The sequence below is a fragment of the Petaurus breviceps genome, unplaced genomic scaffold (genome assembly GCF_028583685.1).
Source record: "Petaurus breviceps papuanus isolate PSGF00001 unplaced genomic scaffold, PetGlider_PUasm1.0 91133, whole genome shotgun sequence".
NCBI classification, from domain to species: domain Eukaryota; kingdom Metazoa; phylum Chordata; class Mammalia; order Diprotodontia; family Petauridae; genus Petaurus; species Petaurus breviceps.
Window position 1 is genome coordinate 85,357,483 of NW_027187419.1, and position 25,593 is coordinate 85,383,075.

The 25,593-nt window shown below is 36.6% G+C and overlaps 1 protein-coding gene across 5 annotated transcripts in view; it reads right to left on the reverse strand.

The window, feature by feature from the left end:
* The window catches only part of LOC138155384 (CD302 antigen), a 220,016-nt gene that overhangs the window by 36,044 nt on the left and 158,379 nt on the right, over window positions 1-25,593 (reverse strand). For all 5 annotated transcript variants that reach the window (XM_069080609.1, XM_069080612.1, XM_069080608.1 and 2 more), the window contains 2 exons: window positions 6,498-6,608; window positions 1,660-1,782 (listed from right to left, as the gene is read on the reverse strand). In XM_069080609.1, coding sequence (XP_068936710.1) covers window positions 1,660-1,782; window positions 6,498-6,608 — 234 coding nt within the window. The remainder of the gene's footprint in view (window positions 1-1,659; window positions 1,783-6,497; window positions 6,609-25,593) is intronic.

Below are 25,593 nucleotides of genomic sequence, written 5' to 3' on the forward strand. Positions count from 1 at the left end.
AAGAAAGGAAGGAAGGAAGGAAGGAAGGAAGGAAGGAAGGAAGGAAGAAAAAGAGAAAGAAAGTGAAAGTTGAAAAGATGAGCAGTTATGTTAGATGTTAGGCTATGCTATGTTATGTTATGTTATGTTTGTTATGTTATGATGTTATGTTATGTTATGTTATGTTATGACAGTGGTAAGAATTTTATTTGGAGAAATTCTTTGGACAAAGTGTGAAAGTATATTTAAACAAGTTAGAATAATGTACATTTTATGACTATGCTCCATATCCTACAAGATTTTTAAGATAAAGTCACAAAAATGTTTCACTTGTCTGATTTCATTGGGGGCTTGAAATTAATTAATTCAGGAAGATGAAAATATGTTGTTAGAGATATCCTGAAAATAAACTGTGACACCAGATTAAAATCAGCTAGAATACTGGCCAGTAACCTTGAAGGGTTCATCAAATAAGATCAACCCCAATGTACCTACAACTGCAAGAAAACAAACCTTTGCTGATTTTGGGCTCCTCTCTCCAAACATTATATTACTAGAGACATCAGGGTATCATAGGATTATAGATTTTGAGATAAAAGGACCCTATAAAGCCAATCTTTTCATTTAACAAACCAGGAAACTTAGAGCCAGAGAGGTTAAGTAATTAGCCTAAGGTCCCACCTGTAGGATGCGATCAGGCAGGGAGTAAGAAACAAGATTTGAACCCAGGGCCTGTGACTCCAAAGACAGTGTTCTTTCCATTTTAACACACTACCTGTCCGCTTTCAAACTTTCTTCCTTTACAGAGGATATGCAGGGGATACAGTGCTAGGCCTGGAGTCAGGAAGACCCAAGTTCAAATCCAGCCTCAGATAATTATCAACTATGTAACCCTCAGCAAGTTACTTGACCTCTGTCTGCCTCAGTTTCCTTAACTGTAAAATGGAGATAATAGATTCTACTTCTGTTGTGAGGATCAAATAAGATATTTGTAAAGCTCTTAGCATATTGTAAGTGTTTAATAAATGTTTGTTCCCTACAGATTCAGGAAAATCTCAAATTTGACGACCTTTAGGATGAATAATTTTGAAAGGAAGGGCTGTCTTTGACCTTGGCACGTGATTCTTGCCTGTTGCCAACAACTGCAGTGGTGCCTTCAGCATTACTGTTCATCTTTTCTATACTCAGACAGGTAGACTTATAAAAGTGATCAAACCCCACAAATATGTACCTTCTGGGTCACACCTTCTCCAAAGACCTGTAGGATCTTTAAGCTCTGTAGAATCATAAACAATTTGTTATGATTTGGGGTTTTTTTTCAATTGGTAAAAGTGATTTAACCTCAATAAACCAAAGTCCTCTTAGTTTATTCATGATATTTATATTGCTATTTCTGTACGTACAGTAGACCGAACAAAATTTCAATTAAAGAGCCAACTTTGAGCTTTTTAAACATGTCATTTCTTAAATTCTTAACTGCTTTTCAAGAATATCTTGTAGATTCATAAATGCTTGAATCATGTAGAACACCTCAAGGGAAAACATGCCACAAGCTAGAGCTTCTCAGTAGCTACAGAAAATGTCTATTTACACAGAAACAAAAGTCAAGGGAAACTTAAGGGACTGAAAGCATTTCTAACATGAAATAAGACGCTATCGCCAAGCAGAACTATCACTTACCATCTGTGTCATAAAACATGCCTAATAAAATATCATCCTGGCCCTTCCATCGTTTTTTATAAGTCTCCAGTATAAATGCATTTTCTTCTTCATTGTGTATGCTAATCATATCAGCTCCTGAAGCTGTTGGGGAGATAAAAAAAACCCTGTCAGTCCATTTTGATTTGTGAAAGTTCTTTGAAAAGTATAAATTATTGAGAGGCTTTGAAATCATAGGACCATAGGTTGAGAGACTGAAATAACCTTCCAGGCCATTGAGTCCAGCCCCTTAAACTTTTTTACAGATAAGGAAACTGAGGTAAAGAGAAGTTCCGTGAGTTGCTGAGCATCACACATCTAGTGAGTATCTGAGATAGGATATGAACCTAGGTCTTCCTAACTCCAAGCCTCATTCCCTCTCCACTATGCCACGTTATCTTTCTATTGTTCACATAGTCCCATTTCTGAAATATACTGATAATACAACCTTAGGTAAGCTACTTAACCCCTCCTTGGTGTTTCAAGAGACCTACTAAGACTATAAATTATAGCTTCGGTACCAGCCTGCATTGATAGAGGAGGTTCTTCCTAGATCTGGTATGTGTATGTAAGCTTGTACCTCCACATATATTGATAGTGGCATTATTATTATTACTGATATGTCAATTCATGATAGCTATATTATTTCATCAGTGTAAGGAACTCCCAGTCTGAGAACTCTCTCTACCAACAAAAATCTCAACCTGTCACTGACTTCATAAACAATCAGAAGGGGTTGCCTAAGAAACACAAAGGTTAAATGACTTGCCCAGGGTGCCAAAATCATTGTCAAAAGTGGGGTTTTAACATAGATTTTCTTGATCCCAAGCCCAAACTGCTTTCTACTATATCATTTTCCCACTACTTCATTACTATTATTAATAAATATAAACTGATACATTCATGTCAAAAATATTTTGACCCTTTTTTTTGCAATCATTTTTAAGGTAAAGCCTTTGTTCTCATTCTATTATTTCCAAACTCCTTGAGTATCCTGTTTATTCAGAGTTCCTAATGAAATTATTTCCTCTACAATTGACATCATCTAAAATGATGATACCAGAACTGTCACTAACAACCATAACTACCCAGGCAGATTCATTTGAAGTTGGAGATGGAATATGGCAGCAGCAGGAGGGCAGAAGAGAGTTCAGTGTGGATGCAATCATTATCAGGAGTGAGAATGACCAATCCTTCAGGATCTGTCCCTTTCTCTCCATTTTTCAAGACTGTGGGATAGGAAAGATCCTATATAGGGATGCCATGGAAACAGGACCCAGAAGGGTGTTGCCCCAGAACAATTACCTTGAGCACAGCCAAAGAATTGTGAGGTGAAGCAAAAGTCCCTTCTGGAATGAAATGGGCTGCTACTCCCTTCATTTCTGGTGTTGATAGGTGACCAATCCCTTTCTTGGGTGACACTCAGGGGCAAAAGGTTAATACTCTAATGATGTTTTATATTACTATTCCTTGTAAAAGAAGATTCAAGTTTCCCTGTAGATTCTCAAGGAGAATGCTTAACTAGGTGATAGTTTAGGCTTAACTATCAAAAGATGAGTTTTTCATCATTATGTATGACCTTGTAAAAGCCAATGGATTTATAATGATTTTTAAATTGTAATCTAATTAAATTCTGTATAATGTTAATTTACTATGCCAGACAAATAAGGCCTATTTCCATTTTCTTTAACAAATTACACCACAGGACCCTAGAGAATTCTTTTACACAGATAAATAAAGAATTTTGAACAATGCATTCTCAATGTCATCTCTGGCTAAAATCTAATGCAGATCTCTAATCTTTTAATAGCTATTCTCAAGTCACACAAACAAAAAGGCATATTAAATATTTGCTAATCACCCTTTAAGTATAATAAAAATATTAATATTAATTAATTAATATTAATTAATAAATTAAATAAAATTAATATTAATATTCAAAAATTAGAAAAGTTTATTTTTTAAAATCTTATATGTAAAAGTAAAATAATAGAGTTAACACCAGGTAATTCTAGCACAGGGCAACTAAAATAATCAAAGGAAATTAGACTGGAGCTTGAAAAGGTAACAAATAGATTTGACTAATTATACATTCAATTTTTAACTCATTATCTGTTTCTTTCCCTTGGTAATTTCATCTACTCTCATGGGTTCAATTATCTTCTCTATGCAGATGTTTCCAGAATCCATATCTTCAGCTTTGATCTCTACCCTAAGCTCTAGCAGCTACTTCTCTAACTACTTGGCAGACTTCTCCACCTGAATATAGGACTAGCACTTCCAACTCAACATGTACAAAACTTACTTCACCATCTTCTCTACTAAACCATTCCCAAACTTCTCTGTTTTTTTCCCCCTCCCGCTCAAAACAGGATTCATTGTTAATTTTTCCCTCTCCCCATATCCATAGCCAAACAGTTGCTAAGTCCTTTGAGGTGTACTGGGTGTTCAGGAGACTAGAACTTCTGGTGTGAAGATTTGCTGAGCCCTTTTCAGTGCTGCTCATTCACCTTTGGTGTCCACCCGTCCCTCAACTCTCACCTGTGGCTCCAAGAAGATGTAGCATGAGCAATGATCACACCCTGGCAAACCATCTCCACGCACAGGCTAAACCAAGTTGAGAGTAACCAACAGACCTCAAACTCTGTGTTAGGGGAATGTCTACTCCAAGTATGTAAAGACTGCACCTGGCAGAATGGGTGGATGATAACAGTTTGCTCCAACAGCCATGAAGGTGGCTGAAGTAGGTGTTATGCAGCACTTAGGTAACTCATTGAAGACACCAAGGTCATCCACTGCATCCAGACCATTGCCAGTCATCTTGTCTTTTGTCTTGCCATTGGATTTCAGTGACTCAGGAAGGGAGAGTGAGGCTGATGACTTTGCTCAACTCTGCCTCACTTAAATCCAATTCACTCCCAAGTCAAGGTACCACCTGTGATGTCATTGGTACTCTTCAAAAACAAAGGAAAAACAAGCCCTTTGGATTCTATTTCTGCCATGAGATACCAAGGAATGACGCCAAAGTGAAATGAGCAGAACAAGGGAACAATTTTTGTAATAACATTATGAAAACAATTTTGAAAGTTGTGATTCTGATCAATACAGCGATCAACCATGATTCCAAAGAATTTGTGATGAAGCATGCTACCCACCTCCTGAGAGAGGTGATAGATCCTGGGTGCAGAGTTTTGTATACATATATTATATGTATTTGGACATGACCAAATGAGGGAATTTATTTTGCTCGATTATGCATGTTATGAGTTATATTTTTTCCTAGTTGTGAGGTGAGGAGAGAAAACAAAAAATTATATTTAATTTTTAAAAAGAATTTGGTCATAAACGTTAGTAGTAATTCACATTTCTCTAGTTTTGCTGAGTGCTTTCCTCACAACCCCAGGAGGCAGGCAGTACAAGTTATTATCTCTATTTTGTAGGGGAGGAAACCAAACCTCTAGTCACAAGTAAAGTGACTTGTCCATGGCTGGGATGGAATTTATTTGAGATGGAACTCAATTCCAGGGTTCCTGTTTCTTAGTTTACTGTTCTATCCACTACATCACACTGTTGATTGCTTTTTTTTTAAATGTAAGGGAATTGGTTTTTCACTGACCTAGTCACAGAAAAGGGGCCAGATAATTAGTTAATTGGGAGAAATGTGACCACACCAGGTGATTCTTTTATAAGGTGCAAATTAATCCCATGAACGTATGAGAAAGGAAGTGATGCTATAGGAGGAAGATAGAGAGGTCATGCCTTTGAGTGACCTTTCAAAGACATTTATTTCATCAAATCCCAGAGACAGTGGACTCTAACTACTAAGGACACTTGTAGCTGATGCATGGATCTGGAAGCTGCATGGAGTTGGGTGAGCAGAAATTTAGGCAGAGGGCATCATGGCAAAGAAAAGGGTCAGCATTATGAAGAGTGTTGGGACAGATGCTGTGTTTCCAAAACTTCTATGGACTATAGATTCCAAAATGGTGATTCTGGATCTCCCTTTCTCTGCCTTAAGCTTTCTCAAGAAAAGCAAACCTTTCCCTCTGGGTATGTAGTATCTATTTACCTTTATTTACTTTAGGCACATACTTTGTTTTTATAAATGGAATAAACTATAGGCTTTTGAAAGTTTTTGGTGTATTTATTGGGAATGTCAGATGGTAATTAAGGAGGAAGCATACCCTGGGCAGAGAGAACAAAAAGACTGAGAAAGACAGACAGAGAAGGAACTAACATCAACATTAACATGTTTTACCAGAGCACTGTCTCTGCATGGGAGTTAGAAGCTAAAAATAGAGAAATACATACATATGTATATGTATATATATATGTATGTATATATGTATAATTGTTGTTCATGTCTGACTCTTTGTGAACCCACTTAGGGTTTTCTTGGCAAAGATACTAGAGTGGCTTGCCAGTTCTTTCTCCAGTTCATTTTACAGATGAGGAAACTGAGGCAAAGTTAAATGACTTGCCCAGGGTCACACAGCTACTAAGTGTCTGAGGCCAGATTTGAACTCAGGAAGATGAGTCTCCCTGACTTTAGGCCCAGTGTACTACTATACTACCTAGCACCTCAAAAATATATGTCCTTTGAAACAATTCTCTGGAGCGGAGGAATAATATTTATCCTGTAAAACAAATCTGGGAAATGAGTCAGTGGTAGGATGGGGGCAGGGGGAGGGAACAGGGAGGAAGGAAAAAGAGTTTCAGTTTAATAACTCTGCTCCCCACATCTCACACCACTGATTCAATCATTTTGTATTTATTATGTTTTAATATGCCAAAGTAAAGCATTAAGGTGAACAACTTACCAGAGTCTGTACATTGATTTCTTACATCCTCAATATTTTCTATTTTGACTGTTGTTTGAAGAAAAATATAACAGTTGCTTTGGAATTGAACCCAGGTAGAAGAAGGACAATCTGTATGGAAAATTAAGACACTGTTATCATGGATAAAAGAATAATTTAATGAATTCTATAAACTAAGAACATAAATTTTTAAAAATAAAATTGTCATTTCTATTAGAGTCTCTTAAGAATTAGTGTAGTAAAGCTGTTAATTCAGGGAAATGATGCCTAAATTGAAAAAAAAAGTATCTCTTTTTAAAATCTTGAAAGATGTAGGGTTTTTGATATTACAATTAGATATAAATGACTAAAAATGAGTCGCTTAAATATTTGTCAACAGACTCAAAGGAAGCTCCATGAGATGTCACCTAGGACGAAGACTAGACAAGCCCTAGTGTCTTTCATGCAATTGTTGGATGCCTCATTCTTTTGTGAATACTTTTGTATTTAAAGTCAGGAGTAGTCTTGTATGATTTGAAGCAGAGGCTTTGCCCCTTGCTGCTGTACTGTTCACTTCTCTGTTTTTGTTTTATAAACAGTTATCTGGAAACACACTGACAACAAGTATATATTTTTGTTTGGAGCTAATTTTACCCCCCTTGGAATAAGACTCTGAAATAAGAGACTAACATGAAAATGTTGACTTATTTTCCAAAAAATGTATTTTATAAATAGTCTTCAATAACAACTTTCTGGATTTTGTAACCACTACTATACTGAAATGGCTCCATTCAAGGTCACCAATGACCCCAATTGTCAGATCCAACGGCTTTTTCTCAGTCTTAAGCATTCGTGACAGTTTTGCAACATTTGACAACGCTGACCACTTCTTTTTGGTAACTTCTCCTGGGCTTCTGAGATCCTGCCTTCTCCTGATTCTTTTCTTCCTTCTCTAACCATTCCTCCTCACACTCCTTTTCCTGATTATTCTTTATCTTCCTACACACATGTGAGCATTCCCCAAGTGCTGTCTTTGACCTGCTTCTCTTCTCTCTAAATACTCTCAGTTTTCCCATCTTTTTCCACTGAGAGACATCTTGTTGTAATGGAAAGAATTTGCCTTGGAGTTAGAGAAACCTGGAATCAAGTGTCAGATCTGACATATTCTTTGCTGTGTGACCATGGAAAATCATTTAACTTTCTAGTTCCAAGGAAAGACTTCCTAGAGTCTAAGCAGCAAAGCAGCTACTGAACTACATTGGTAGAGGAAAGTTTCCTCTCTAAGAATTCCTAATCCTCCTGAAGTACAGGACCCATCCAAAACAAATAAAAAAAATGGACACATCATAGAAGAAGGGGGAAAGGATGACCAAACAAAACACAATGTGAGAATAAAATAGAAATTCATTAGTCTGGCATTCAAGGACCTCCACTCTCACTCTCCAGGTTTCCCCATCTCCTCACTAGGGACCTTGACCTCCTGTGGGTACCCTCTGCTGACTCACCCTTTCTATTTCCCTTTTAGTATAGTCTTCCCTCATTAGAATATAAGCTCCTTGAGGGTAAGGACTGCCTTATCTGCTTGTATTTGTATCTCTTGGCACTTAGCACAGTGCCTAGCATTGTAAGCACTTAATACATACTTGTTCTATCATTTTATCTATATCTAATCTATCCACAATCTGGCTGTACTTTATCTCTTTAGTCTTCCTTGAACTCCTCATGTCTCTCAGATTTTTTAAATGCATTTATATTCTAATTTACATTATAGTTATTTTTGTTCACATCTGATCCCTAATTTTAGCTTATACGTTGGAGGGCAATGATTGGGGTTTTCTTTTAAAATCTTTGTGTTCCCCAATGTCTTGCATACAGCAGGTACTTAATAAATATTGAAATAAATGTGGAGGGAGAGCTAGGTGGAACAGTGAATAGAGCACTGGCTCTGGAGTCAGGAGGATCTGAGTTCAAATCAAATTCAGATATTTAACATTTACTAGCAGTATGACCTTGAGCAAGTCACTTAACCCCAATTTCCCTCCAAAAACAAAAAAAGAATAAATGAAATAAATGTGGAATGCAACATTTTTGTCTAGGAAAATTTGAGGGCAAGATTTAAAAGAAATATGTCGTATTAAAAAAAATTGAACTGAGCCTAGAACTTCAGAAGTCTGTGGAACCAACTGTAATGTTATTTTTATAAAGGTTAGTATGAATAATGCCTCATTATAGGGGTAGGGATGTAAATATGTTGATACTATTATGTTGATATATGTTGCTATTTATAATTTTTCTAAAGGTATATCTTTTTCAATCCCTCAACTGGAGGGGAAGAGCCTAAATGTTGGCTAATAACTCATTAGGTTGAGGTAGGAGAATAATGAAACTATTTAGTTGAAAACAATAAAAAATGACCAATACTCTTTGGTCTTTAATTGCATTTCTTAGCTCAACCAATGAATGTGGGATTGGGTTGGGATGACAAACGGATATAAGATAAGGACTAGAGAGAAATTTAGTTTAGGAAGAGAGAATGTGCTATGAATAACTTGTGAAACCATTAAGAGCTAAGACAGTCAAAAAGGTCTTGCTGGTAGCAGTTGTCTGAGATTGGCTAGCTAGAATAGAGACAAATAGGACAGTCAACTTTTAGAGGACCAGGAATGTGGAGATCTCCAAATAAGGTGAGGCCTTAAGACCTTGAATTTTAGGGACAGGTGGTAGAGTGGGTTTGGGGCCCATTTAAGGCAGAATTTCCCTCAACTGAGAATCAGAGGTTGGAAGGACATAGGGATTTCCAATATTTATACTGAGCTATTCCAATGACGACTGAGTCGAGGAGCTAAAACAGTAAAGTAGTTGACAGGAGCCCAAACTCTTATAATCATTATTGCCAGCTAGAGAAGCATATTCAGTACCATGTTGGGGGAAACACCCAGCAGCAGTTGAACATTTGCCAACATGCCTGTGAGGGGAACCCACTCTTGGGGTTTTCTTTTAAAATCTTTGACACGGCTCATTGCAACTCTGGATGTTCCTTGTTTTCAGTAAATTTTCCTTTCTATCAAGTCTAAATCTTCGCCTTGGTAACTTCTACCCCTTGATCCTAGTTCTGTTTCTGTAGCCAAGCAGAGCAAGTTTAATCCATCTTCCCTATGACAGCCCTTCAAATATTTAAAGACAGCTACCATATTCCCTGAAGTCTTCTCTACTCCAGGCTAAACATTCTCAGTTCATTTAGCTGCTCTTCATATGGCATGGATGATCTGAAGGGCTCTCAGAATCCTTTTTGACCTCTGGGCACACCTCAGCTTTGCAACCTCCACCCTATGTTACATCCAGAACTGATCAGGGAAGACCACAATGAAAGCACCATGACTCCCCCTTTCTGGACACCGTGACTCTCTTAATGCAGTCTATAATCACATCATCTTTCTTGACTGTCACATTATGTTGTTGACTCTATCATCAAAGGTGATAACAATCTGTCACTGCTTTGTGTTAGCTGATGTTCTTCCCAAATTTGCAGATATGTCTTCATTCAAGTCACTGATGAAAATATTGGCCATCTCAGTATACAATGATATTTTCCTGTTCTGAATTCCTATTGTACTCATTCTATGCCATTTATTTTGCTTTCAGGAGACAATGTTGTTTATTGTTATTTCATTTTTTAATGTGCTTATTGTCTTTAGTTCTTGTTGAGTTATCCCAATCATACCCAACTCTTTATGACCCCATTTAGGGGTTTCTTGGCAAAGATACCAGCGTGGTTTGCCATTTCCTTCTCCAGGTAATTTTACAGATGAGGAAACTGAGGTAAACAGGATCAAGAGACTTACCCAGGGTTACAGCTAGTGACAGTCTAAGGTCAGATTTGAACTCAGGAAGATGAGTCCCTTTGACTCCAGGCCTAGCTCTCTATCCACTATGCCACCTAACTGAATATATCTTATCTACCAAGTATGTTGCAAGCTCCTTGAAGCCTGGGGTTGTTTTGAGTCTTTTTACATAATTTGTATCACCTAGCACAAAACCTCCCACTTAGTAGGGAAGGGAATAAGCATTCAAGTAGCACCCACAACAAACCAGGCACAATGCTAAGTGCTTTGTAAATATTACCTCATTTGATCCTTACAACAACCCTTCCAGGCAGGTGCTATCATGATGCCCACTTTACAGTTGAGGCAAGTAGAAGTGAAGGCACTTGCCTCAGGGTCACAAAGCTAGGGTCTGAGATTGAATTTGAACTTGGGTCTTCCTCACTCCACCCCAGTGCTCTATCCGCTAAACTACCTGGCTGACTACATAGTAGAAACTTAGTATTATCAGTTGATTGAATGATATGTGATTGCAGTCTATAACTTTCAAAACAGCAGTGCTTCTCAAAGTTAAGGTTATTTATCCACCCACAATTTCAAATATACATTGTACATTGAACTCAGCATAGCTTTAAGATTTAAGAAAAACATTTTCAACATTAATTTAGGGAAGATTTCTTCCAGCAATCTTATAACAACCATGACAGTGATCACTACCACCGATGTATAGAGTGCTTACTGTGTGCCACTAAGCACTAATGCTTCACAATTATTGTCTCATTTGATTCTCATAACAGCCATGGAAGGTAGGTGCTATGATTATACCCATTCAATAGCAAAGGAAAATGAAACAGATAGAGGTTAAGGGACTTGCCCAGGGTCACACAGCTAGGAAGTATCTTAAACCAGATTTGAAACCAGGTCTTCTTAACTCCAGGCCCAGAATTCTATCCACGGCACTACCTAGCTGCCCACTAGTTAGTTGTGTTATAACTATAATTATTATAATAACTTTTGCATTTATGGTTGAAAGTAATTTTCAAACCAACTCAATTTTTATAAGCACCTTTAGAAAGGCTGTGTTGTGTAGTGGAGAGAGCTGGTTTCTTGCCAGAAAGTCCTAGATTCAAGTCCTACCTTTGACACACTAGCTGGGTGACTCTGGACAGGTCAATTATCCTCTTAGTCTGTTAGGCAATTATTGAAGATTCTACATGGCCTACAGAACTTCAAAGTTCTCTTTACCAATGAAATTACAGGTATTGCACCATCCTTATTTTTTCAAATGTATCACTCCAAAAATAGTTTAAAAGTACATCTCTAGTGACCTCCCACAGTAGTATGGGGAAGTATGTTAGTGTGTGTGTGTATTCAGGTGAATGTTCTCATATACTATAAAAGATAAATTAAAGAGGTCTCTAATTCACATTATACATCATTTTTCCTGGCTATAAACTTTAACTGTGCAGTTAAAATTTCATTAAATGTAAATTACATACAATTTATAATATAAAACAAATAGTATATGATTATATATGATAATTTAACATAAATATAGAATGTTAATTACAATAATCACATAAGTTTTATTATCTATTATATGTAATGTTATAGAGAATATTAATTCTATAATTTACATTTATTATATTTAATTTTAAAGATTCACTGTAACTAGTCTTCCCAGAAAATTAAGAAATATTTACTAAAATCTATATTACTGCATACTTCAAACAAATGTACAAATCAGGTTGCCCTTCCTATGTTTTTAAAATGGACTTTTACCTTGGTACAAACGATCTTGGTTTTGATATAGTGGTTTTTACTTTCAGCAACTGTTTCAGACAAGAAATACAAACACTGTTTATTTCCAAGAAACCTAGGAACAAACTGTTCACTGCCTTATTGCTACATAAAATGACTCACTCTCTTGCTACAGCAACTCTGAGGATACAAGGCAGGTGAAACTCCTCCGTTATTTTAATACACGAAGAGATCCATTAATAAAACATTGTACACAAAAGAATTGTTAATCTTGTTGTAGTGTTTGGTTGCCCCTCCTGATGGCAAAAGGAACAAATTTGAACAAACACATTTCATTAGAATATGAAATTCAGGCAAAACTTTATAGAAGCCATGTTAATCTCTTAAGAAACCTGCCATGCTAGCCTCAGGCGGGCATAGTGGTCCTTGGACTCAAAATGGAATGAAATCTTTGGCACTGACACTTTCTGAGAGACTAAAACTTCCTTCTCCAGATAAACTGCCCACTCAGACACTTAGTAATGAAAAATGTAAAGCCTGCTATGATCTAGGTCTCAGCTTCTGACCAAAGACAACCCCTCCTCCCCTTGCCCCCTTCCCTCTGCCCCAGAACCTACAACTTTAATGATACATTTCAGGAAGCAGTTTACTTCCATCCACTACACTTTGTACTCAAATTTCAGATCTATTTAGTTATACTGTTACCTGTCCAATCACAATTTTGGAGGAAGTATCATGGGAGTAAGAGACCACTGGTTATGACCTGAAAAAGTCTCTAACTAGCCCTTAGTCTGAACCCTGTCACTGCCCAGCGTTTCTTTTTATGGATCCTTTCATCTTAAATAAAAAAAAAAAAGATTTTCACAGAAAAGCATGTGTGTTATGTTAGGATAGATCAAGCTGGGGGTAGGCAGAAATAGATTTTTTTTTAACTTAATTAAAAAAAATTTTTTTTGGAGGGGGAAGGCAATTGGGGTTAAGTGAGTTGCCCAAGGTTACACAGCTAGTTCAGTGTCATGTGTCTGAGGTTAAATTTGAACTCAGGACCTTCTGACTTCAGGGCTAGTGCTCTAGTCACTGCACCACCTAGCTGCCCTACTGATTTAAGAAACAAAACAAAAACCATTCTGTGCTGTGAGAAATCCAAGACCATTTGGTCTGAATCCTATCCTAAAGGCTATTAACAAAAGCTCTAGGTTTAACCAGAATATTTATCAAGAGAACCAAATGAGGAGTAATTTTATATATTTGTTCTTTTAATTAAAATGCAGAAGGCAAAAATCTTCTCTTGCTGAAAAGATGGTAACGTATGGCAGCTAATTCATATTCCCTAAATGGGTCAGATAGATATATGCTATAAGAGCTATAGGGTCCCTAAGAGGTCATGTGGTAGAACCCCCTCATTTTACATAAGGGAAACATGTCAAAACAAGTGAGTGTGATGGAGGCACAATTTAGGTACAGGGCTTCTGACTCCAAATCTTACACTTTCCCCATTCTATCAAATTGGCTACAGAGGGTTTTATAATGTTATGTATTGTCAGTCTAAGAGTGGTAACTTCTCTGTGCTTTGGCTCCCCCTGGGGGTTCAAACATATCTTTCCTATGACTAATTTTGCCCAGAGTTAAGAGACAGGCCAAAGAAAGTCACTGTGCAATGGATGGAGGGAAAAATTAGAAGAGGCTAGGGGGGAAAAGATTCTATATTATTTGTCCCCTTCTCACTCATTTGCCCACTTCTCCTGACTTGTTCTTATATGGCCAACAAAGTTCTTTTTGTACAGCTCCAGCATTCTATGAAAACCTTTGTATAATAAGTATGTATTCATTCTTACTCTTTCTTCAAGGTTCAGCTCAAATACCAACTTCTCAATAAATCTGCATTTGATCTATGCCCTTTATTGTACAGCTAAGGAGAATAAGGTCCAAGGAAATTAAGTGATTTGCTTAACTACTAAATGAATGAGCCAGACTAGGATCGAGGTTTACCAGCTTCTAGTTGATTGCTACACTTTGATCATCCTACCCCTACTCCCTTAATTCACATCAAAGAATAATATATAACAGAAAACGCATCAATAGTGATGATTCTGGCTTAAATGTTTTTCATTGGCTTCATAATTTCTATGGTGTGTATTTCCTGATGGTTCTGATTATTTATGAAACACTTAAAAAAAAGGAAGAGAATAAAAATGGATTATCTAGGATAAACTGAGAATCAATATCACACTTACATTTTTATAAGAACATTTTTACAAGGCAAATTACATCAGCTGTAATACATATATACACATACACATTCAAATGCATGTATATAAAATATGTACACAAACCAATAGTACAACTATTGTCAGAACCAAATTAATAGTTATTTTACATATACTTAAAATTAATGACAATGAAATGCTTATGCTATGTACTGATCCATAAAATTGTGTATTCATATCTCATATTCAAGACAGTCTAAACAAGTTTTATTTTATGTCAGAAGGGTAGTAAATATTTTATATCCATAGCAAATAACTCAAGAATGTCAAACATGAGCAATTTATAAAAAGCTGTTTATACTGAATAAAATTTGCCTAATAAATCTACAGAAGCATATTCCATACCCAAGCCAACTAAAAGAGAAAAACCATTTCTTATTACATGATTAGGTCTCACTGTTTACAGAAGAAAAATGAACTATAGTTTCCCAACTATCTTCAGCAATTAAAAATCTTTTCCTTTCTTTGGCTTAAGCTTCTTCAAAGCTTTCTTTAGCTCAAATATCACCTTTACAATAAAGCCTTTCCTGTTCACCTCAGCTAGAAGTGTCCTTCACCTTCTCTGAGCTCCTGATGGGCTTCTATACTGTTTCTGAATCTCATTTTGCTGTGTTCTTTGGAATCCCAGATCTATTTTCACAACCTCCATTTTTTTCTCTCAACTCCCCTTCCATCTCCTAGTTTTAACAAACTTGACTTCCTTCTAAGGAGAACCCCAGATCTCTCATAACACTTTCTTAGAGAAAGGACTAACAAACTTCTTGCTTCCTAGTGTTGATTCCAAACAAACAAGATTACAGAAGTGAAAACAAGATTATGGAAAACATGGTGTAAGAGTCAAACCATCACATTATTCCCTGGGAGAGTGTTTAGGATGGAGTTGAAAGGACAGTAAACAAGTGGTAAGTGGAAAAGATACATAAGATTTTTATTTTTTTTAAAATTCTTTCTCATTAATGATATAGTGCTACTACATTTGCATTCTAACATCACAATCCTTGAAGTGTTGCATAAATAAGTAGAAATGACACTAAAGAAAACAATGAAAAGGAGAATAGAATAGACAGAGGAGGTCTATGCTGGGTTAATTTTGAGGGTATCAAAGAATCAACTCTCAAGGTATCTTAAAAAAGGATGGACCTGAATGTTTTAGGGGAGGGGGAATGGACTTCATTATTACCAAAAAAACAATAAAAGCCAATGGGGAAAATAATGGTAATTATTGAACTATATGCTTTTCCCATTTCTATGAAATCTTCAGGAGCATCTTGATGAAGCTATAAGAAGGGACCAGGGAGGAATTCGTAAATAACATTCTATACCAGACCATATATTTATACACAATTCTCTGAAAAGTACAGAGCATACAAGATCTTATTGTGTTTATTGTTCATTAACTAGAAAAAAGCATATGATTTGGTAGAGAAAAATGCTGCCTTAATTGCTATCCTCCAACAAGGGGTTGCCCATGCATGTCAAAATCAAACAAAATGAGTATTTGCAAGAAGACTTTGCAAAATTTAAAAACATAGATAATTTTATTCAACCTTCCTGAGTAGTAATATGAAGCAAGGGATAAAATAGGGGTATTTATACTTCCCAAATATGTTTAGCCACCATCATAGAGGATGCCCACATATAAAAACTCCAAATGGAAGTGATTGTCTATAGATGAAGTCATCTTGATGCGCCTATTTGTGAATGACATTGTGTTGACTGCTTCAAACCCTGGAACATTCCAGAGCTTCCTAAGTGAGATTCTCAAACACCAAAAGTTCAGCCTAACTATCCACACAGGAAGAAGAAAAAAAAACCCTAAATGGATAAAGAATTTCTATTGTCCATATTATGATATGTAAATCAATGACCCATAGAGCTATTATATGAATATATAAATATGTATGTATATGTATGTGTATATATAGATATAGACATGTAGAACATACATAAGAGACAATAAGAGACATAATAAGACAATGAACCTAGAAAGGAAATAGGCTGGATAGCTTTTAAGAAATCATATAGTCCTTTTAATGACCAACAACTTCTTATTGAAACCGAGGCCCATCTTTTTAAATATCAAGATTCTTCTGATGATCTTGTATAGCTACATTTCACAAAGTGTCAGTTTTTGAAGAAGTTAAGTATGTGGAGGCCCATTGTAAGTGGACCGAAGCATATTGCCAATAGAGAGTTATGCAAGAAAAATGGCATAAAGGATGTCATTAAAGATATAAGCCCAGTGAAGGAGTTAGGTTGGTCATATAGGGAGTTAAAGGAATTATCAGTGGACAGCTCATGTGCTTTACTGCTCAATCCATGAAATGCTCAAATAATGTAGAGCAAGGGTTGTTAACCAGGGTTCCAGAGACCTTCAAGGGATCTATGGATAGATTTCAGAGGTCTGTAAACTTGGGTGGGAAAAAATTGCATCTTTTCTTCAATATAATTGTTTTCCTTTGAAATTCTATTTTATTTTATACAATTAAGAACATCATCCTGTGAAGGAGTCTATAGATTTTATTATACTGCCACTTCCATGACCCTGGCTTTATTAAGTTCCATAACCACATTCTGGTTAATGTTATTTAAAAAAATTCACTATTATAGAATCCCCATTCCCCTTCCATTCTGCTACTGTTTCTGACTTTTGACCCGTGGTAATTCCTACCATCTCATTCATCCCCTCCAGTTCTTGGGCTGTTGAGCATCATTGCTGAAAATCAACAAATTATTTCTCTATCATAGGATCTAGAACTGGAAGGGACCTTGGAGACCATCTAATTTAACTCCCTCAAATTAAAAATGAAGAAATGGAGGTTCAGAGACTAGTAACGTAAGTTAAGTAAATAACACATTTGTGGCTCAAACCCAGGTCTTATGACTCCTAAAATAGTGCTTGCTTTTTTTTTGAAACTATACCATGCTGCTATAAATTTATGGGGCATAATATGGTCTGGGCTCTCATTGCTGCTCAGAAATCTCTTCTTTCAATTCTAACTAAATCCCCATTTCACTATTTATAGTTGTATTTCATACTTTTTTCCTTTCTCTTCCTCAAATCCTGAACCTCATTTTATACTGACCCCTAACTTTCAGCAGATGACTTTGTATCTTATTTCACTAGGAGAACTGAAGACAATCCACAAATGCTTTCTTCTCCTCCTCCAAACTTCTTAGCTTTTTCTCTTCCTTCCCTCCTTTCTTGGAGGAAAAGGTAGCCCTACTTTTTGCAAAAGGGAATCTTTTTACCTCTGTCCTTGATCTCATCCTTCCTTCCTCCTGTAGAAACCATGTTCTAGGTATCATTCTCTCACTCTCATATATCTCTTCTCTCTTACTTTTTATGTCCTCCTTTCTAGTTATCAACAGACATGCTCAAGACACCTCAATCCTTAAAAAAAATCTTCCTTTGAAAATTCTACTCCATTCAGTTAATGTCACATTTCTTTCTCCCATTCATGGCCATTCTTCTCCATTTCCCCTTTTAAATTAAGGAAATATAGAGAGACATATTTTGTCTTTATACCATTTCATCAGGGCAGCCAGGTGGCACAGTGGTTAGAATGCTGGGCCTGGAATCTGACCTCAGGGACTTATTAGCTGTGTGACCCTGGGCGAGTCACTTAACCCTGTTTGCCTTATCTTAACCTTAACCTTGTTTTCTTCATCTATTAAATGAATTGGAAAAGGAAATGACAAAACATTCCAATATCTTTGCCAAGAAAATGGGATCATGAACAGTTGGACAGGACTGAAACTACTCAACAACATCACCTTCATCCTCAGATATATATCTTTCCTTTCCTAGGCAGTCATTCTTTATAATAAAGGTTTTTTTTAAAGAGAAAAAAAATCAGGTTAGCAAAATCAACCAATATATCAACTGAGTTTAATGAAATGAACATTGTTCCACATTCCTAGTCCTTCCTCCTCACCTTTGTGAAAGGAAAGAGTTGCATTTTCTCATCTCTTCTCTGAAGGTGAGTTTGGTCATTATAGAGATACTGTGCTCAATTTCATTTTGTTGTTGTTTCTAGTTACATTATTGTAGTAATTTTTTATATATTTTTTTCTGGTTCTGACTACTTCAGTATGCATCAGTTCATACAAATCTTCGATGGCCCAAATTCTTTTTTTTTCTTTTTTCTTTTTGGAGGGCTATTGGGGTTAAGTGACTTGCCCAAAGTCACATGGCTAGTAAGTGTGTCAAGTATCTGAGGCCGATTTGAACTCAGGTCCTCCTGACTCCAGGGCCGGTGCTCTATTCACTGTTCCACCTAGTCGCCCCCATGGCCCAACTTCTTTAAAAAGTTTTCTATACCCAGGGCCCCACTTACCCATCATATACTCCTTAATCCTTTGTAATCTAGTTTACATCTTCCCCCTCTCTAGTGAAACTACTTTAAATTTAACAAATACCAAATCATCAAATCTAATTTTTAAAAAAATTCAATGTTTTTTTTTTAAAGTTTCCTTTATTTTTCCCTTCTCTGTAGTATTTGAAACTGTTGACCACCATGTTCTTGAGGATAGCTTCTCGTTTCTTGGTTCTAGAGACCCCTGAGTCTTTTGGTTCTCCTATCTCTAAACGAACCTTTTCTATTTATACCCTATTTCTCATTCCCATTCCAGGCCTTTAAGGTGGTGATTCCCCATGAATCCCTCCTCAGCCTTCTTTTATTCTTTCTCTCCACCAATATTATTCACACCCATGTATTCATTCTCACTTCCAAGCAAATAATTCTCAAATCTCTACCTTTGAACTCTTTAAGCATTCTAGACCAACAAGGGACTGTATCTGGAGAAATGGACTTGGGGTTATCTTTGATTCTTCAATCTCCTTCCTCTCTATTATCTAATCAATTACCAAGTTCAATTGGTACTACCTCAATTCATCAAAAATTTATTAAGTCCCTATAAGGAGCAATTAATTCAGGCTATTCATTGGAAGGTCGAATGCTGAAGCTTAAATATTTTGGCCACATAATGAGAATATAGAATTCAGTGGAAAAGACCCTGATCTTGGCAAAGATTGAAAGGAAAAGGAGAAGGTGATGGCAGAGGATGAGATGGAGAGATTGAGTAATAGAAACAATGAAAATAAGCTTGGAGAGGCTTTGAGAGCTAGTCGAGCATAAAAGGGTATTATGGTCCATGGGGTCACAAAATCAGGTATAACTGAACAAAAACAATAAAAAATGGAAAAGCCTTGGGGCTAGAAGGACAAAATTGTTTTTGACTTCTTAGGAGCTTATATTCTCCTTGAACTATTTAATATGTAAACAGACAAGAAAATATAAAATAATTTGAGGGAGGGAAGAATAATAATAAATAGGGAGAATCAGGAAATACTTCCTGTTGATGGTGAAAACAAAATTGAACCTGGAAAGAAGCTGAGGTTCCTAAAAGGTAGAAGTGGGCAACAAATAAATAGCAGACATTTGGGGGGAACAGCCTATACAAAGGCACAGGGATGGGATATGACATGCTGTTTGGAAAAAGAAAGAAATGTAGAGTTGTTAAAGGGGAATAATGTGAAATGAATCTAGAAATATAACTTGGAATCAAATTATGAAGGGCTTTAAATACCAAGCTTAAGAGTTCATACGTTATCCTTGATTTGAGGGAATAAGAAGCAATTGAAGCTTCTTAATCTATCAAAAGGGTTACATGGTCAGATCTGTCCTTTAGGAAGATATTTCGAAATCTGTATAAAAGATGAATTGAAGAGATAAAGAGATGGGAAACTGAGAATCCAATTAGTAGGCTATTTCAATAATATAGGTAGGTATAAGGCTGCATGAATAGACAGAAGGAGATGGATATAAGGGCTGTTGTGGAGTTAGAATTGACAAGTATTAGCATGTGATTCAATGAATGGAATGAGGGAGAAAGAAGCATTGAAGATTTCTCTGAGGTTATGTATCTGGATGAGTAGAAGGATGCTGATTTATTTGAGGAGAGTCAGATTCAGGAGAAAGAGAATGAATTCTGTTTTGGTCAGAGTAAGCTTGAGATTTCTATGGGAGATCCAAATGGAAATGTATGGTAGGCCATTGGTACTACAGTTCTGGAGCTTAGGAGGAAGATTAGGGCCTCAGTTTCCTCATCTGTAAAATGAGGGGCTCAGTGACTACTGAAGTCACTTTAAACTCTAAATCTATGATTCTGTGATCCTATGAGACCTCTGATCCACAATTTTTATTGGCTTCCAAATAAATCTTTGTTATGGTCAGGTTAGCAAAAACCACCAATGACTCCATGTTGCTTACTAAGTAAAGGTCACATTCTTAGGTTGGCATTGAAGGTACTCCACAATTCTGCTTTACCCTGAACTCCTACCCTTATCTTAAACTATGGCCACCCACATAATCTGTGCTTCAAATTAATCTGAAGCTTAATGTTCCTATACCTTGCCAAGATAGCCTACTCTTTGTAACTTTTCTCGGCCTCTTTGTTCTTTGTGGAATGCCCTCCTGCTTTTTTCCACCTGTTGAATACCTTTCTATCATTTAAATATCAAGTCAAATGCCACTTCTTTCTGAAAGACTTTTATTATACCCCCAGTGGATAATGACCTTTAATCCCATTCTCAGACTTCTCATGGCCCTTTATATTATTTTTTCACTTACATGTTTTATATTACAATAACCATTTAGGGTTCTAGCTTCCTTACATGTAAAATAAAAATGTTAGACTGGATTATCTTTAAGGCTCTTTTCTGTTTAAAAATTCCTAGATTAAGGGGCGGCTAGGTGGTGCAGTGAATAGAGCACCAGCCCCTGGAGTTAGGAGGACCTGATTTCAAATCGGGCCTCAGACATTTAACACTAAACTAGCTGTGTGACCTTGGGCAAGTCACTTAACCCCGATTGCCCTACCTTCCCCCCTCCAAAAAAAAATGCAAAACAACATGTTACAACAACAACAACTTGCCTAGGATCCTGTGCCTGGCAAGTGGTAGAAGCAGGACCCACCTTTTTACTCCAGGTCCAGTGAATGCTCTTTCCCCTACATCTCACAAAGGGCAAAAGTTAGAACCATGAGAGAGGATGCAGGAAATCTGGTTTTTTGGTTTGGTTTGGTTTTTCTCAGTATTAGAAAGAACTCTACCACTCAGAGCTATTTTAAAATGGAACAAATTGCTTTGTTAGTGAATAAATTTTCTTTTGAAAAAGGTGGCCAAGCAGAGGTCGAACTGTCAGGCATGTTATAGAGGGCGTTTCTGAATTACTTGGAAGGTTGTCTTAATTGGCTGGTAAGTTCCCTTCCAATCTTGAGATTCTCTGATCTAATTATTAGGAACCCAGTTATGCAGCAATCTACTCCTATTTGCAATTTCTCACAACACTCTTGAAAAATAGATAGGTCAGGGATATAATTATCCACATAATAGTTTAACTTTCCACAAGTTTACTAGAAGACATCTAAGAAGTAATTTTATACAATATTATCTTGACATTCTTCCTGCTTTATGATATTCTGTGAAAATTAAATATGCATGGATTGATAAATCAAGGAATAAATGTTTAGGGACCTGTTAAATTTTTTAAAATGAGCCATAGACTGAATTCCAAGTGCTTCAAGGCTCTATCTACTGCCTAAAAATAACACTGCTGCTTCAAAAGGTTAATGTGATAGTCTCCTAACAATCTTAGATTTTCAGTCAATTTAAATAAAACTGTCCCCTTTTGAAAGTCAGAAGCACAGCAAAAGGAGAAGTGATCCTCAGTGTATATTTTTCTCTAAATGTGAACAAAGGAGAAGCAAAGGTCATGTCATGTTTTAAATATTTCCTATCTGGTAACTAGCCAGTATTTTTTAACAAGACCCTTTTTTTCCCCCACTACTTTCATTAATATATGGATTTTTTTCTGCTTCCTATTTGCAGTACAGCAATGTGTGACTGTACAGTAGTCAGAAGCTCCAAGAGTTGGGGGTTGGTTTTCTGGAGGAGTTCTAGGGTGAAGGACGAAGAACTAGCCAAAAAGGGAACTGATGGTGAACTGGGGTGGAGGGAAAAGGAACAAGAAGAAATAGGGGAACAAAAGGAAGAAGTGGGGAAGAAGCAAGAAGAAGAGAAAAAGAATGAGGCAAAAATAGGCCAATTGAAGTAAAGGCAAAGAAAGATAAACAGAAAAAAAAGGAATAGGATGGTAGGCAAAGAAGGAAGAGAATGGGAAAATGGAGTAAATTGTTCTTGGTATGCTTTGGGAGAAAGAAAATTGGTCCTTGGGTTTGAGTACTGAAGATATTACTGGTTCAAAGGTCTAGGTGATGCAGTTTTTGAGGATAGGACTTAGAATTCCTGAGGAGGTAAATAAGAGGGAAAGATATTAAGTGGTAATTCAGCCCTTTTACTACCTCCATGTCTCCAGGCCTCCCCATACCTCACACATATGTAGTTTCCTTGTATACCACCCCCAAACTCTGAATTCCAACTCTATCCTCCATCCCTTCAGAGACTATGGCAGGGAGGTGCTGGTAAGAGAGGGATTTCTAGAATCAATGCATTTTATTTTTTATTTTTGCCATGTATTGTGAAACACATTTTCCCCTACAAATAATATGTTAAGGGGTGGTTAGGCCTATTAATGCTGAATGATCTCATGAAGCAGAAATGCTATATATTTGCAGTCACTTCATTGTCAATGAAAAATATTTCAGCATATCCTGGGTATAGTCATACAAAACATTTTTGTTTTGGGGGGAATCTATCCTTTCTTGTCTCAGGCTTTCTCAGTTTTAGATAGGCCTTTATTTTTTCCTTGACTTCCTTTGAATCTTTCACAACTAAAACAATCCATGCTAGCTACTTCTATGTCCCATACCTATTCTTTTGGGCCCTGCTACCTACAAACATGCCCTTCTCTCCCCCATCCTAAAGAGCCCTCACTTGATTCATCCATCCCTGTTAAATATTGTCCCACATCTCTCTCCTGCCTTTTGTGGATAAATTCCTTGAGAAGATCATTGAAAATAGGTGCCTCCACTTCCTTTTATCTCTCTTATTAACTATCTACAATTTAGCTTCCAGCTTCATCAGTGAACAAAAATTGCTCTCTTCAAAGTTACCAACAGTCTCTTAATTGCCAACTCCAATAACCTTTTCTCAATTATTATCCTTCTTCACCTCTGAAAACTTTGACACTGTCAGCCACCCTCTTCTCTTTCAAAGTCTCTTCTTTTTAGGTTTTTGTGACAATGGTTTCTCCTGGTTTTTCTATTTGACTGCCTCATCTCAGTTTCCTGCTGAATCTTCAGATAACACATGGCTATCCCCCAGGGGTACCTAGAGGGCTCTAGCCTGGGCTCTCTTCTTTTTTCCTTCTATACAATGTCATGACCACATGTCAACACATCCAAAACTGAACACATTACCTTTTCAGATTTGAATTCAGGTCCTCCTGACTTCAGGGCCCATGCTCTCTATTCACTGTGCCACCTAGCTGTTGCCTCAATATTATTTTTATACTTTGACTCTAACAGTGATCATATCCACATAGAAAACACTTATTGAGGAACTTGTTCTACCAATGCAAATTTATTACTGTTTGGTAACTTAGTATTAGAAATGTTCCAGGGGCACTGAGAAAATAAGTAACTTGTCCAGGGTCACAAAATTAAATCTTCCTGACTCCAAGGCTGGTTTTCCATTCACTATGATAGGTTCCACTCTTCTAGATATTATTAAGGTCATTAAAAATATGTGATTATGATCATTTTTATAAGTTTTAAATATAAAATTATAAGTCAATTTTCAATATCTGCACATTAGTTTTATCATATGTTTATGATTTCTTATAAAATTGTAACAAATTATTCATTTTATTTGGATAAAGCACAAATGAAGAAAATTACCTGTGTAAACTGTTTTCTGAAATGTGGGAGAGCACAACAATTTTATTTTGTTACAAAAAGTGTGGGGGGTGCATCACTAAATAAAGTTTGGAAACCATTTCCATAAGACCCAATACTGCAAGGAATTGTGACAACGAATTATATAGACTTTGGTGGCCTCACCTAGGTAGAGCTTAATTAGCCTTTATAAGAGAAAAATTACTTTTATGGGAAAACATGTTTAGTTCCAAGTAACAGATTTAAAAATAAATTTCTGGAACAACACCTGTTTATAAATTGGGAAATACCCAGTTCCCAACTCCAACACTTACTAGCTTTGTGACCTTCCATAAATAACTACATTTTCAAGTCTCCATTTCCTCACCTCCAGCAACCTACCTCACATAATTGTGATGAAGAGACTTTTTAAACCCCAAAATGAAGTGATTAAAAGAAAGGGAGTAGGTTTGTCAAGAACAGACATTTTCCCCATGATCTTGGTACAAGGTTCACAAAAGTTTGCTCTATGTCTTTTTCCTCCTTGCCTCAAGGTTTTTCTTCTTTTTTTTTTCTAATCTACTTCCAGGGCTAATTAGCAGAGTTCCTAAGAGATAGTCAGGAATGTCAGCTGCTGTTTTAAGGGACAGGATGGAACTCTACACACATCTTTTTTTTTTTTTTTACTACAGGCATGGGAATAAATAAGCAGCTCTCTCTATTAGGTATAGAGACCAGGGAATAAATTAACAGCTCTCTCCATTTGGTGTAGAGTAGTGGGAAATCTAATCACGACGATAAGGGAAGAGTAGAAACAAGCATTGTTAAGAAGTTGGCACTGTACTGAGCCCTTTACAAATAATATCTCATTTGATCTTCACAACAATCCTGGGAGGTAGACCTTATCATTATCTCCATTTTACAGTGGAGGAAACTGAAGCAGAGAGAGGCTAAGTGACTTGACCTGGATCACACATTCAGGAAGTATCAGAGGCTGGATGGGAACTCAGGTCTTCCTATCTCCAGGTCCTGTACTATATCCACTCCACCCATCTAGTTGGCTACACAAACCCATTAATTATGACCAACTGAAATCACGTAACTATACAAGCAACATTTTTAAGAGGGCTTTCAATAATGTATTAAAACCTCAGAAATTATATGGAATTCTTATTTGACTTTCTTTTCGTAAGAGGAATAAAAACCTAGTTTTTGAATGACTAGAACATTTTCTGAAAGGTAAATCGATTTGTTATTGTTTACTCACGTCCTATTCTTTGTGACCCATGGACCATACTGATGATGGGGTGCTTTTTGGCAAAGATATTGCAATGGCTTGCTCTTTACTTCTCTAGTGGATTAAGGCAAACAGAGGTTAGGTGACTTGCCCAGGGTCACACAGCTAGTAAATGTCTGTGGCCAGATTCG